Source organism: Camelus bactrianus, chromosome 11 (assembly GCF_048773025.1).
Source record: "Camelus bactrianus isolate YW-2024 breed Bactrian camel chromosome 11, ASM4877302v1, whole genome shotgun sequence".
NCBI classification, from domain to species: domain Eukaryota; kingdom Metazoa; phylum Chordata; class Mammalia; order Artiodactyla; family Camelidae; genus Camelus; species Camelus bactrianus.
The window spans coordinates 67,879,171-67,894,188 of NC_133549.1; the positions used below are offsets into that span (position 1 = coordinate 67,879,171).

Here is a 15,018-nt window from a genome sequence, read left to right on the forward strand (position 1 = left end):
GGAATGTATAACCTCAGTCTACTAATGAGGAAACATCACATAAACCCCAAATGAGAAGCATTCTTTTTTTTTTTTTAAGTCAGTGTCAAGAAAGACAAAGAAAGGCTGTAGAAATGTTCCAGACCCTAGAAGTCTAAAAAGACATGACAACTAAATACACCACCTAATTCTAGACTGGATCCTATACTGGAGGGTCAACAACAACAACAACAAAAAATGCTATAATTGACAAAATTAAAATGTGGATGGCAAATTAAAGTATCGGTGTTAAATCTACTGAAGTTGAGAATTATATAATCATTATGTAAAAAAAAATTCTGATTCTTAGGAAATACACATCAAGGTATTAGGGGTACAGCCATCCATGACATATGCAACTCACTTTAAAGTAGTTCAGAAATAACAACCAAAAAAAAGAGGAAAAAAATGATAAACCAAATAAAGAATTAGCAATAAGTGAATCTAAGTAAAAGGTACTATCCTTAGTCTTATAACTTCTGTAAGTTTAAAATGATTAGTATCCTATTGCCACTGTAACAGATTACCACAAACTTAGTGATTTAAAACAACACAAATTTATTATCTTATTGCCTAGAAAAAAGAAGCCCTAGAACTTTCCTTCCATTACGTTACTTTTTGGGAGCCTACCACTTTAGTCAACTTGAGTTCAAAACTAGCCACAAAAATACTGAATGCTGGGAAACAAAACATAAAGAACGCAAAAGAACAAGGAAAGGAACAGACAGGTTACCTAAAAGGCCACATAATCTGAGTCATAACAGTTCAGTCTTTAACGGTATTGGAGATTATATAATGTATATAATACACTATTGGACAGTCTTTTAGTAAATGGAGAAACACTCTAGCTTTTACCCTGCCTAGCAATGTCATCTATGAAAAAAAGCTTTCCTCTTACTGAATTATCTAAATTTAATGTGGAACCAAACAATCTTCAAGGCAATGGCATAAATCTCCAGAGTCACTATTTTTCTTTGCTTGGAATATATCATATTCCTACCCGCAAGCCTCTTCATTGAAATGAATAAAGGCCAACAACAAATTCTTTACTCCAGGGGTTTAATTACACTGGGCCCTGCTCCAAGTTCACCATTACTGGGAGCTGGAACTATTTTACTTCATTAGGTTGGCCACCCAGGCTGGCGCCAGAAAATTCTAATGGTGGTGACCTTCCACCCAGCAAGGAGAAGTGAAGGGTGAAGTAACAAGAATTCCCTAGGGCAGTTCTATCTAGGTTGGGGGAAAAAGTGTTTGTTTATGGCTAAGTCACATCTATTTGCCTCAGTTTATTTGTTAAATAAGGTCTCATCTAAGGAAAAAGTGCATTCAGAGCTATCTCCACAGATAGTCTCAGCCACAGTTCAGAGTTCAAAGCCATATTCTAACTCAGCAGTCCCAGGTGCAAGACCTTAACTCTTTCATTCAAACCACAGCTCCATGATTTTCCATTAGCAATCACCACATCATCACAGGCCCTTCACTGATTTCACTTTTAATCCAGCATTGGGCTCCACAGGGGCAGAACTTCTAGCAGTGCTACCGGCATGAAAAATTAACAAGGAAGAGAGAAATCTACAAATGTCAGGCTTGGGGAAAAGGCCGGGAGAGAGAAGTATGGATTAGCCCACCATGAAGCATTCTCTCTGCTTCCTTAAAGCCCCAGTTAGAACCCAAACCATCCTGTCCATGCAGATGGAGTGTGACACAGGCACATCTGTCAGAGCTGTCAGCTAGCAGAAGGAAAGCTTCTCTTCAGACTCAGACCCCAAAGGCCATGCTCTATTACACGAGAGTTAAGAACACCGATGAATCTGATCCGAATGGATAGCTCCCAGAATGTAAATAATTTACAGCACTCTGCCTTCACAGTACCTGCTGAGAGCCAGAGACAAAGGAATAATCCTCAAATCATATTCACATATATCATCTTCCAGGAACTCCAAACATATCAAAGGTTTGGGATTTACCTATAAAAGGCTTTTAACTTGGAATACAGAGTAGGGTTCCAATTCCAACTCTGTTATAAACCAGCTATAATCAGGCAAACCATCTCACTAGACCTCAGTTTCCTTCTCTATAAGATAAGGGAGATAATTTAATTTACCTAAGTCAAAGGTCCTATAGATTTTTCACACGCTCCCAAAAACCTATAAATAAGTACAAAATAGGTATTTGTGAGGAACCCATCAATTCACTTCCTGATATTCAAAGAAAAAAAGGAAATAAGCACAGAAGCCTTACCCGTGCTCATTATATTTTTTTCTTTCTGCATGGCCAAACCCCAGAAAACCACTCCTGGGTGGATGATGTAAACCTCATTCACATAGGAAAGTTATTCACATAAGGCAGACTGGTAAAAAGAGCATTTGAGTTTGCAACCAGACAGGCCTAGGTTCAAATTCTAATTCTGCCACCCAACAACAGTGTGACTGCTCATTGCTCTGAAACTCAATTTCATCATCTCTAAAACAGACATTTCCTTCTTAGGGTTGTTCTGAAACCTCTGGCACATAGTAGTATGGAGTAAATACAGGCTTCCCCTCTTCTTGTTTTTTATATGACTACGCAACACTCCAAACCAATGCCATCTTTACTCTTTCAAAGCACCATCAAGAGCTAATCAGGCTCTGCTGAGTCATTGCTCTTCTTCAAGAATGTTTACAAAAGCTGACTTTGATTTCAGAGTCATTATATATGTTATTAATAAAATACCCTGTTAAGCTGAATCAGCTTCAGAAAACAGGGTTTTGATTCTTCCAACTTAAAAATTCTATCCAGACATAATTACAGGAAAATAGAGAGGTTCTTAAAAACAAAGGACAAATATTCAAGGATCAGCTTTTACATTGACCAGAAAAACAAAAACAAAAACAAAAAAAGTTCTCACACATTGTCTAAACATCCTTATCTATTAAAAAGGAGCAAACAGCTTCTCCCCTTCACCAAGGGATACATCTCTCTTATGTCAATGAGCACAATAAACAGCTATACCCACTTTTCTAAAAGCTTAACTATTCCTCCGTAAGTTACTTGTAAGCACTAAGTTAGCAATCCACCTACCAATCTGTATTTATTCCCAAAGACAGACAATGACTATTCAAACACTAATGATGAGTTAATGGTACACCTCCTCCTCAAGTCAGACCCTCAGCTCCTTCTTGATGCCACACTTTCTCTCATCTCCCACATGGTAATCCACAGTATTACTACAACAGCTAACACACAATACTATGTGCTGTGCTCTGCTCTAAACACCTTAAATATTAACTCATTTACTCTTCAAATCAACACTAAAGGTAGGTACTATTATCACCATCATTTTAGAGAAGACCTCCAAAATAACTCGGGAATATATTGCCTCCTAAATATGCCACAGACTCTAGTCTTTTTTTCAAGTGTCAATCGTCTCTAACTGGTAGCCGTCTCTGGTACCTGACTCTTTAACTCTCAATCCATCCTCCATACTGCCTTCAAAGCTATTTTTTCTACAATGTTAAGTCAATCACGTTAGCCCCTACTTAAAATCTTTGTCAGTTCCTGACTATCCATAAGATACATTCAAAATCCTTAAACCACACATGATGTTTCACTACCTGGATACCATTCACCTTTCCACTCTTAACTCCTGTCTCTTCCCTACCCTGCCCACTTTCTAGGTTGCAGACTTAAACTCCTCACTCTCCCCTGAACACAGAGACTGGAACACCTCCATGCCTTGCAAGTGCCAGTTCCTCTGCCCAGAATGCTCATCATAAAATACACAGCCTAGCCAATGGTAGGCGTTTAATAAACAGTGAATGAGTGAATAAAAGATAAACACCTATTCACAACAATTATCTCCATCCAAATGGTGCAATACATGAATCTTACAACATCTCCTTTTCTTACTTTCCTACCCAACATTAGAACTCAGGCGTTCACATTTATCACAACCAGAGATGACAGGCACACCTCACGTACTTGTGCTTCACTTTGTTGTCTTTCAGAGATACTGTGTTTTTCACAAATTGAAATTTTATGGCAGCCCTGAGTCAAGCAAGTCTACTGGCATCATTTTTCCAACAGCATTATCTTTTTAATTTTACATTATTGAGTTATAGTCAGTTTACAATGTTGTGTCAATTTTCAGTGTAGAGCACAATTTTTCAGTTGTACATGAACATGCATATATTCATTGTCGCATTCTTTTTCACTGTGAGCTACCACAAGATCTTGTATATTTTCCCCTGTGCTATACAGTATAATTTTGTTTATCTATTCTATATATACCTGTCAGTATTTACAAATTTCGAACTCCCCAGTCCATCCCTTCCCACCTCTCTCCCCCCTGGCAACAAGTTTGTATTCTATGTCTATGAGTCCATTTCTGTTTTGTATTTATCAACAGCGTTACTTTTAATTTAGGTATGTACATTTTTTAGCCACAGTGCTACTGCACACTTAATAAACTATAGTAAAGTATAAAGGTAACTTTTATATGTACTAGGAGACCAAAAAAAAAATCACATGACTCATTTTATTGCAATATACTTCACTGCAGTGGCCTGGAACCAAACCTACACTATCTTCAAGGTATGCCTCTATCCCATCTTCATTCTAAGTTACTTTATAAGATAATTACAAATCCTGCAATTCCCCTCGTCCATGAAAAATCCTAAATTATACTCTAAGGCTTTCACATATAAATTTGCTTATTCGGTGAATAATACTAAATGGAAAAAAATAATCCTAATTGGTAGAAAAGGGACAAACCCCAGATCCATTAGCCATTTCTGCCCAGTGTCAGCCTTCACACTACAATATAAGCAGAATTATGTAGTTTCTATTCAGGTTCTCCATGCAGCCTGAGAAATCCCCTGTTGCTTCAGACAGATCTATAAGCCCTCAGAATGCTCCACCAAACACAGTTTTGAATTACTGTTTTTCATTACTGATGTGCTTTCACTGGACCCTGCTGTGAGATAAAATGGAATTATAGCAGCATTACTAGCTATAGATAGACGGAGAGATATACAAGGTTTTAATATACTTTGTGAACTTGCAGACAGTGAGACATCTTTGAATCTTAATGCAAGAGAGGAAAAGAGTGAAAAAATAAGGTGCAATTTATCTGCAGATCACACAGATGAAAAATATCTTACCAGTGTCTATGAGCAGGTAAATCCTACATTAAGTACTCAGGCTTAGGGAGCTGAAGCACAAGGATGATGGTGATAATGTCTGCAGTCAAACAACGTTTCTTATATAATTGATCAGCACAAAGGAAAGTGACTTCAGGAAACGCTATTTTAAAAGGTAAAGTCACAGTTTCCTTCGAGAGTCAAAGACAAACATGCTATCACACGAAGAGAGAAAACAAGGCCACTATTTCAAAGGAAGAAAAAAGAAGTTCAAGGAAGGGTAAAGGAAGGACAGGATGAGACCTGGGAGTAGAAAAGTTGTCTGTTGTATCAAAAATGTGACTTTACAACAATGTTTTAAAATAAGCATTAATAGCCATCAAAGGCAGAATTTTAAGAATGACCCTCAAAGATCCTCAACCTCATATAATTCCCTCTCTTTTGATTGTGGACGATTTTTAAAGATAAAGAATCTCACCTCTTTCAGTCCTGATTCAGAAATGAAGATGGATATCCCTATTGAAAAAAAACCTCCTTTTAAATAATATCTGATCCATATAATATCTTTTTTCAACAATTAAGTAATAGAATATGATTTGGATAGAATAGAATAGAGTATCTTTTTTTGCCTTTTTTTTTAAATAGAGGTATAGGGGTTGAACCAGGACCTCGGGCATATTAAGCATGTGCTCTATCACTGAGCTATATCCTCTCCCTCTGCTGCTCTTTTTTGGAATCCTCAAATACTGTGCAAATTAATTCTAGTCAAGGATGGTCCCAATGAAAATACATGCTTAAAGATTGGTACAATTGGTTAAAAGACAAACAACCATCAAAATATCTTCAATTTAAACAGGCTTTTTTTCCATTCCAATAATTTCTCACAGTGACTCCCAGAATTAATTTCATCTATTTGTTCTACTGGGTTGTATAAATTAGAGCCATTACTAGGTCCTACACAACTTTGTATCACCTACCCTACTTCACATGGTGGCACCCACTAGCTATGGTACATTGGGAAAATTATCCTCTCTAAGCTTCAATTTCAATTTCTTAAGTAAAATGGAATATCAATATCTACCTTATAACAGATGGACTGGAAGTTAAACAAAATAAGCCAAGAAGGCACTAAGAACAGTGTCTAGCACAATGCAAGAGCTCACCAATTATTTGTTATTTTATATAACAAATCAAGGTCAGTTAAGTGAATAAAAATAGTGGTAAACTCAACCTTAAGATGTTACAAATTATTAGAAGAAAACATATATGAATGGTAGCATTATTCATAATAGTCCAAAAGCAGAAACCCAAACATTCATCAAGTGATGAATGCATAAACAAAATGTGGTATATTCATACAGTGGAATATTACTTGGCCATAAAAAGAAATGAAGTAATGTTACATGATAAAACATGGATAAACCTTGAAAACATTATAAATGAAAGATGCCCAGAGACAAAAGGCCACATATCATATGACTCCATTTATATGGAATATTCATAACAGGCAAATCCATAGGGATAGAAAGTAGATGACTGGTTGTCAGCAGCTGGGAAAAGGGGGCAATGGTGAGTGATAGCTTAATGAGTATGAGTATGGGGTATCTTTTTAGGAGTGATGCAAATATCCTAGAATTAGATAGTGGCAACGGTTGGGTAATATAATGAATATACTAAAAACCACTGAACTATATACTTATGTTATACGAATTATACCCTAATTTTAAACTGTATGAGAATGTCTTCTTTTATCCAAGAAGAATTAAGTCCTACAGGATTAGCCTCCTGCCATCAGTAACTAGAAAGCTAGATAAAATATACAAAACAAGTGTTTTCAGACACTGGGTAACAGAAGGTGCTAGACTGACTGAGCCCCATCTTAGCTTTCTGAATGGAGACAATTTAGAGACAGTGGAACAGAGTAGGGAACCCAAACAGAGCCCAGTGATCCCAATGAGTTGAGGGGACAAAAACTGGAATTTGGGAATGCAAGGCAAATAAAACTTGCAGGGCCAAGCACTGAAAAAGAGGATGTCAGGCAAAAAAAAAAAAAAAAAAAAAAAAAGGACTCCGGAAATCTGCATAAAGTTCTCTTTGAGACTTTGGCTGAACAACAATCTGTACATCATAAAGTGAAATCCACAAGACCAGATTAAGAACAACTACCAGGGAGGTGTAAGTCTAACAATACCCAAAGCTCAAGCAGCAGGGAAACACTCAAGTTCCCATGAGCCAGAGTGGAGACACCACTCTTGAATACACAGAGCACTGAAAAAAGGATTCCAGGAGGGACACACGTTAGTAGTAAAGCTAGACTAGCTCTAGAGTAAGGAATACTCTAGATCTGTCCTTAAAAGGCTTTAAAAACAAGCTTTGGAATGATTATGCTGATCCACAAATAACTATCTTCCAGAACGTTTCAGATTCTCTAAAGGAAAAAAAAATTTTGCTCTCAACAAATTCACAATGTTCAGCATCCAATAAAAAATTACCAGATATACCAGCAGAAAAATGTGACCTATAAGCAGGTAAAAAAAAATCCACCAACAGCTATAGATCTCGAATGCCACGATGCTAATGGAATGACTTTAAAATAGCTACTATAAATAAGCTCAACTATTTTAAGGAAAATGTGAAGATACAGAAGAGCAAAAAGGATAATATAAAAAGAGAAACTAATGGAACTTCAAGAGATAAATATAAGGGCAAAAATAAAAATGGGATTCACAACAAACTAGACACTTCAAAAAAAAATCAGTGTACTTGCAGAAATAGCTACAGAAACTATCCAAACTGAAGCAGAGAGAGCGAAAAAAAAGTCTGGAAAACAAAACAGTGCTTCAGCAATCTGTGTACTAATATCAATTGGTCTAATATAAGTGAAATTAGAATTCCAGAGAAGAGGAAAAGGGAAGAGAAAAGATATTTAAAGAAATAATGCCTAAAAAAAAAAGGAAATAACGCCTTAAAATATCCAAACTTGGAGCAACATCAGCAAGATGGCACACTAAGAAGATCCAGGCCCTCATTCCCTGGTAGAAAACACCAAGTGAACAATAATATACAGACCAAAGTAGCCTTGGGAGAACTCTAGAAACCAGTTAAGAACCTGCAACAACCCAAGCAAATGCCTAACCAAAGGAAAGCTACACTCAAAATGGTAGGAAATTTCATGTTTTCTGTCCACCCCTTGCCCTACCCCTTCCCTAGAACGAGTAGGAGGAAGCCACTCAATTTCTGCTCCTCCATCAAGGCAGATGGGGAAGAGTGGAAGTGGTTTGCAATGTTCTGGCTTATCAGGAGCAATATGGGCAACATCTTGACTAGATGTAACATCACTTGGGAAAAACAGATGAACATCATACGCCCCTAGGTGTGATATCCTTCAAAAGATACAACATCACCTATGTAGTACTCTGAGAACATCAAGTTCTCTAAGCATAACATCAACTTAATCATGAGGAAACCTAAGACAGACGCCAAAAAGTAGATGTAAAACACATATCTGATAAAGGACATATATCTACAACCTGTAATAATTCACAATAACTCAATAGCAAGAAATAAACCCCCTCCAAAAAAAAACCACTTAAATGGTAAATTTTATGTTATATACATTTTACACACTAAAAAAGTAATAAAAAGAAACTAAAGTACCACCAGCAACAACAAACAAATGGGCAAAAGATTTGAACAGACACTTCACAGAGGCAGAGACACAAATGACCAACAAGCACATGAAGAAATGCTCAGCAGCATTACCCATCACGGAAATGTATATTAAAACCACAAGCCACCAGAGCACGCCTACCAGAGTGGCCAAAATCAAAATAGGACAGAGACCGCCGAATGTTGGCAAGAATGTGGAGCAACCTAAACTCTCATACATTATTTGCGGTATGAGAGGTACAACCACTTTGGGAGTAGCTGTGACAGTTTTCTGTAAAACCAACCAGATATCTGCACTTGATCCAACAATTATTCCCCTAAGTATGTACCCAAGAGGAATAAAAACACATATTTAACACAAATATTTCTACACAAATGATAACAACTTTATTTATAACAGCCAAAGACTAGAAACCACCCAAAGCTGAATGGATAAACAAATTATGGTGTATTCATGCAAAGGAATAAACTCACCAGTAAAAAGAAATGAACTACTGTAATACACATTGACATGAATGGTACTCAAAAGTGTTATGCTGAGTCCAAAAAAAGCCACAGAGATTTTCATATAAATTTTCATTTATATGAAATTCTAGTGAAGGGAAATCTAATAATAACAGACAGCAGATAAGTGGTTGCCTGGAATCACTGGTAGATGAGATGGCAGGGAGTGGAAGTGACTGCAAAGAGGTCCAAGAGAACTTTTTGGGGTGATGGAAATGTTCTACATCCTCTTTGTGATGGCTATTGCACTGCTGTATATGTTTCTCAAAATTCATCAACGTGTACTCTTAAAACAAGTGCATTATATTGTAAGTTACAACAATAAAGTTGATTTTTAAAATAAAATGGAAAAACAAACTATCAAAAATTTAAAGTTTATATTCCCTTAACTCATGTATTCTACTTCTAAGAATTTACCCTAAAACGTATCCCAAAGAAATCATAAGCCAAAGACATAAAGATGCATTTACAAAAATGTTCACTACAGCATTATTTAATAGAAATAATTTCCTTTAATGGTCCATCAATACAGGATTGATTAAATAAGTCAGGATAAATTCACAGAATAGAATACTTCACAGCAATTAAAAGCAGTAATTATTAGATTTGTATGTCTTGACCTGAAATGTGTTCAATCAAAATGGCAGTTTCACAACAATGTGTGTAACATAATTCTATTTTAATAAATGTATATAATACATACAGATGTATATTAAAAGATGTTTGAGCCAACTTTATACCAAGAGATATCATCTTTTTTTCTTTGGGGTGGGGGGAAGTAATTAGGTTTGTTTATTTATTTATTTTTTAGTGGAGGCACTGGGGATTGAACCCAGGACCTCATAGATCCCAAGCACGCACTCGACCACTAAGCTACACCCTCCCTCATCTTTTTCTTGTAAATAAGAGAATGTTGAGACCACTTCTATTTTAGAGATGAAGAAACTCTCATCAGAGATTTCAAATGAGTTTCAGAGGAATCAAAGCAAGACCGAGTGCCACACCATATTTCAGGAAATAACTGCTATCTCAATGAACAGTTATATGTTCTCCAAAGCTGCTAGAAGGGAACTCTCCTAAGTTGGAGGAATAAAAGCAGAAAATGCCCATGTGGTTTTACAGCCTGTCTTCTAACATCAGAATGAAAATTTACTAAAAATTTCCTCCATATAACAGGAAGATAATGGCCTCTTACTTATTTACTCTTGTATGCTGTGCTTCCTTCCCTGCTGTTATGAGGACCTGATTTAAAAGCAGGAAGAAGACAGTATCAGTATGCAGTCTCCCTGAAAGCAGAAAGGAAGTACTGCAGACTGATTAAGGCTAGCGTGACAATCATAGTGCCCAATCTTATCCCAGCCGAGTTAAAGCAATCATTCCAGTATTTGTTCCCTGTCAGCCCATGTCAGGAGCCAAAAGAAGAGTGAGAAAGCAAAAAGTGAGAAAGCACACACGCACTCACACACACACACACGCACACACACTCACTCATTCACTCACACAGAAAGAAAAAGGCTAATTTATTACAATCTGTTTGTCGCATACAAAGTATCTGTAGTACTGGGGGGGGGGGAGAAATCACTGAGGTTCAATAAGTGGTATTTACAAGGTAACACAATTTCAAAACTTTCCAGCACCACCCCCACAAAATTTACCAGACCACACTGAAGCTCCAGTGTTCCTGATCTTCTTCTACCCCACCCTCCACTCCCACTGACAATGACATCATCTTGCTGTGAAATGTTAAGATGAAAAAAGATATTCTGATGGTTTACTAATGACACTTAGTAATATTCTGATGGTTTACTAAGCATATATATCACTAAGAATATATATAGATAGATAGATACAGTATTTGACTTTGTATATGCCAATGAAGTCACTTAAAAATGGATTATACAGTTCCATACTGTCTACTCACATTTGCCCAGTCTGAATCTTTTCACCATCATAGCCTCCTTCTTAAATAATCAAGCTTACCAATTCTCACCTCCTGTCCCACAGAAGTACTTGGACTCTAGTACTTCTGTATCTGCATACCTATACCTCGCTATATTCTAACACAGAAGACCCAGCTTGAGCAACATGCATGGGACAGACAAGATAAAGGAAAGGAAAAAGGAGAAAAGAAAAAGGAAGAAGGGAAGAGAAGAGAAGGAAGGATCTTATAAAAATTTTCACCAAAAACATGGTCACTGACTTTGCCTACAACTATCAAAGATAGTTCTTCTCTACTCTGAATACTCCAAGTAATCCTAATAACTTTAACCAGCCATAAAAATAGCAGGAGGAACAGTTATCATTTATTAAATGCTTATTATGTATCAAGCACTATGGTGAGTACTTTGTGTTATATCATTTAATCCTTCCTGCAATTCTCCAAGGCAGGCTGTAAAGATTTGGAGAGGTTAATTTGCCCAAGTCTACACAGATTGAGGACCCCAGAATCAGACAGAGGACCATCTGTCTCAAGAACCAAAAAAAAAAATATTAACCACAGTTCTATTTTACTCCACATGCTTTTATTCCTGTCTTTACTACAAGATTGAGAAAACACAGCATGATCAGCCATATGCAAAAAAATGAACCTCAACTTAAACTTTACACCTTATACAAAAATTAACTGGATCACAGATCTAAATATAAAAAAGCAAAACTACAAAAATTGTAAGAGGAAACCTTTGTGACTTGGGGTTAGGCAAAAAGTTCTTAGACATAATACCAAAAGTATGATCTATAAAAGAAAAATTAATAAATTGGACTTTATCAAAATTTAAAACTTTTGCTCTGTAAAAGTCACTGATAAAAGAATGAAGAGATAACCTACACCTGGGAAAAAATATTTGGAAATCACAGATACTTGAAGGGACTTGTATCCAGAATACATATAAAAGAACTCTCAAAACTCAACAGTAAGAAAATACTTTTAAATTGTGCAAAAGATATGGACACCTCACCAAAGTGGATATAAGGACAGCAAAAAAGCACATTAAAAAGATGTTCAACATGATTAGCCATTTGAGAAATGCAAATTAAAACCACAGTAAGATATCAATACTTACTTATTAGAATGGCTAAAATGAAAACACCACCGCCAACAAATGCTGGCAAGGATGCAGAACTGGAATTCTCTTATGTTACTGACGGGAATGCAAAGCAGTACAGGCACTCTAAAAATTATTTTGGCGGTTTCTCATAAAGTTAAACATATACCTATCATATATTCCAGCAATTCCACTCTTGGTGATTTACTTTAAAGAAATGAGAACTATCTTCACATAAAAAGCTGGACACAAATGTTTATGGCAGTTCTATTCTTAACTGCCCAAAACTAGAAACATTAATGAAAGGGGACAAACTACTGATACACACAACTTGGACGAATCTTAAAGGCATTATGCTGAGTGAGAAACACCAGTCTTGTAAGTGGAATCATACAGTATATAACCTTTTGAGACTGGTCCTGTATGATACCACTTACGTGACATTCTCAGGAAGACAACACAACAGTGACCAAGACGAGATCAGTGATTGCCAAAGTCTGGGGTGAGGAAGAAGAGACTGTAAGCGATAGCATGAGGGAGTTTGGAGGGAGCAGCACTGTTCTGTATGCTGAATGTGGCAGGTGGCTACATAAATCTATACATGTGTCAAAATTCATAAAAATATACACCCACAAGGTACAGAACAGTGTGTATACTAGGATGATTGTTTTGTGTCTTGAAATTTTTTAAAGGCTATTTCTATACTACATAGACACTTATGTGTTGATATGTCTATGTTCTTTTTTTTTTTCAGTTCAGAATTAAAAGAAACCATCAGGAATGGATACCTTTTTTGGTAGAAGACATTTGCACTTTTCTACAAAATGAGCCATTTTGGTACTCTTCATATTTTTTTCTTTAACTTTTTGTTTTGTTCTGTTTGCTGCTTACCATGGAGCACTTCTCCAGTACTTCCTCCTGGAACTTCAGAAATCGCTCCTGAACCTCAACTTCATTGAGGAAGAAGGCAAGGAAGTGAGTGAAGGGCTGCTTTCTTCTAAAAGTGAGCAAAAGAACATCAATCCGAGTTCGGGCTGAAATCACACCACTGCGATGCTGGCCAGTGATTACTACAAGCAGAAAAAAAAAGGTTAACATGCCCAAGGACCATCAAATGCTTGTAAAATAGGTGACCCCTTGATACTGTTATCTCTTGGGGAGCTGAAAGTGTTCTGAATGTGCACATAATTATAAACAGGCAATAGTACCAAGGATAATAAAGCTGCTAATGAATTCAATCTAAGAAGAACAAGGTTCAAAAACAGAATAATCTTAAGCCCAGCTGATACAGCAGAAATACAAGTTCAAAAGCTACAAAGCAATTCCTCATACCTTGTTGGTATAACTGTAAAATTATGTAGCTGCTATGGAAAAGTTTGGCAATTCCTGGAAAAGTTAAACAGAGAAATACCAAAAGGCCCAGCAATTCCACTGCTGGATAGGAACTCAAAAGAAGTGAAAACACGTATTCAAAAATACTTGTACAACTGTTCGTAGAAGCTTTATTCACAAAAGCCAAAAGGAGGAAAAACACAAAATGTCCATTAACCAATAAATGAATAAAAAAACGTGGTACCTTCTACACTGAAATATTATTCAGCAAAAACAAAGGAATGATGTATTGATACATGCAAAAACATAGATGAATCTTGAAAACATTACGCTAAGTTAAAGATGCCAAACACAAAAGGCCACATATGTTTCCATTTATAGGAAATACCTAAACAGGCAAATTCAGAGTCAGAAAGCAGATTAGTGGTAGGCAAGGGCTGGAAAGTAGGGAGGAAGGGGGAGTGACTGCTTAGTGGGTATAGGGCTTCCTTGTCAGGTGATAAAAATGTTCTGGAACTGGATAGTGGTGATGCTTGCATAATACTGTAAATATACTAAATGTCACTGAATTCAACATTTTCAAGTGGTCTAAATAGTAAATTTTATGTTGTATATATTCTACCATAACCAAAAAAATCAAGAATATATCACATAGAGATTCAAATAACAATAAAAAACCAAGAGCAAAAAAAGTGGAGTTTTCTGTTATGTGAATTTTATCTCAATTTTAAAAAATACTGTGGCAAAAATTTTTAGTAATTCACTACAGTAAAAGAGCAAATGAGAACATTCTATAATATTATACATGTCTACCCTACATATATGAAAATAGAAAGTTGAAGTAAAAATGTTTTTCTATATCTGTATTGTATGTATAGATATCAAACTTCCATGTTTTTGTATAATTTGGCCTTCTTTGATCTGGGCTGTCTATATATACATAAATGAAAACAGGGAGGAAAAAAGCCACAAAGAGTTACACCAGAGTCTGCAAAGAAAAAAAAAATCATTTAGGGATTACACAATCTTTGTTTAAGCAGAGATTAAACCTCTAGGTTCCAGAACGGGCAGTGCCTGGCTCAAAACAGGAAGTAAGGAAAGGTACAGAAGATATGAACAATGAACAAAACTGGCATTTCAATAGATTATTTATTAAAAAATAAAGGACAGACTTCTAAATGTAATACAAAACATTGAAACATTAACTGTAATTGTAGCAAAATGTGCTATGTACTTTCAAGGCCACAAAGTTTGTTCCTTCCAAGCAACTACAGAAGTTAAAGAAATAATTCCATTCATTTGTCCTAATATTTTCCATTAAAGCACTTGAA

The 15,018-nt window shown here is 36.2% G+C and overlaps 1 protein-coding gene across 5 annotated transcripts in view; it reads right to left on the reverse strand.

Annotated features, from left to right (window-relative positions):
• ASCC1 (activating signal cointegrator 1 complex subunit 1) overlaps nucleotides 1–15,018 on the reverse strand; it is an 87,754-nt gene that overhangs the window by 63,305 nt on the left and 9,431 nt on the right. For all 5 annotated transcript variants that reach the window (XR_012510296.1, XM_010963204.3, XM_045522715.2 and 2 more), the window contains exon 5: nucleotides 13,247–13,425. Coding sequence is in view for 4 of the 5 variants with exons in the window: in XM_010963204.3 (XP_010961506.1) it covers nucleotides 13,247–13,425 (179 nt within the window). In the remaining variant the exon portion in view is untranslated. The remainder of the gene's footprint in view (nucleotides 1–13,246; nucleotides 13,426–15,018) is intronic.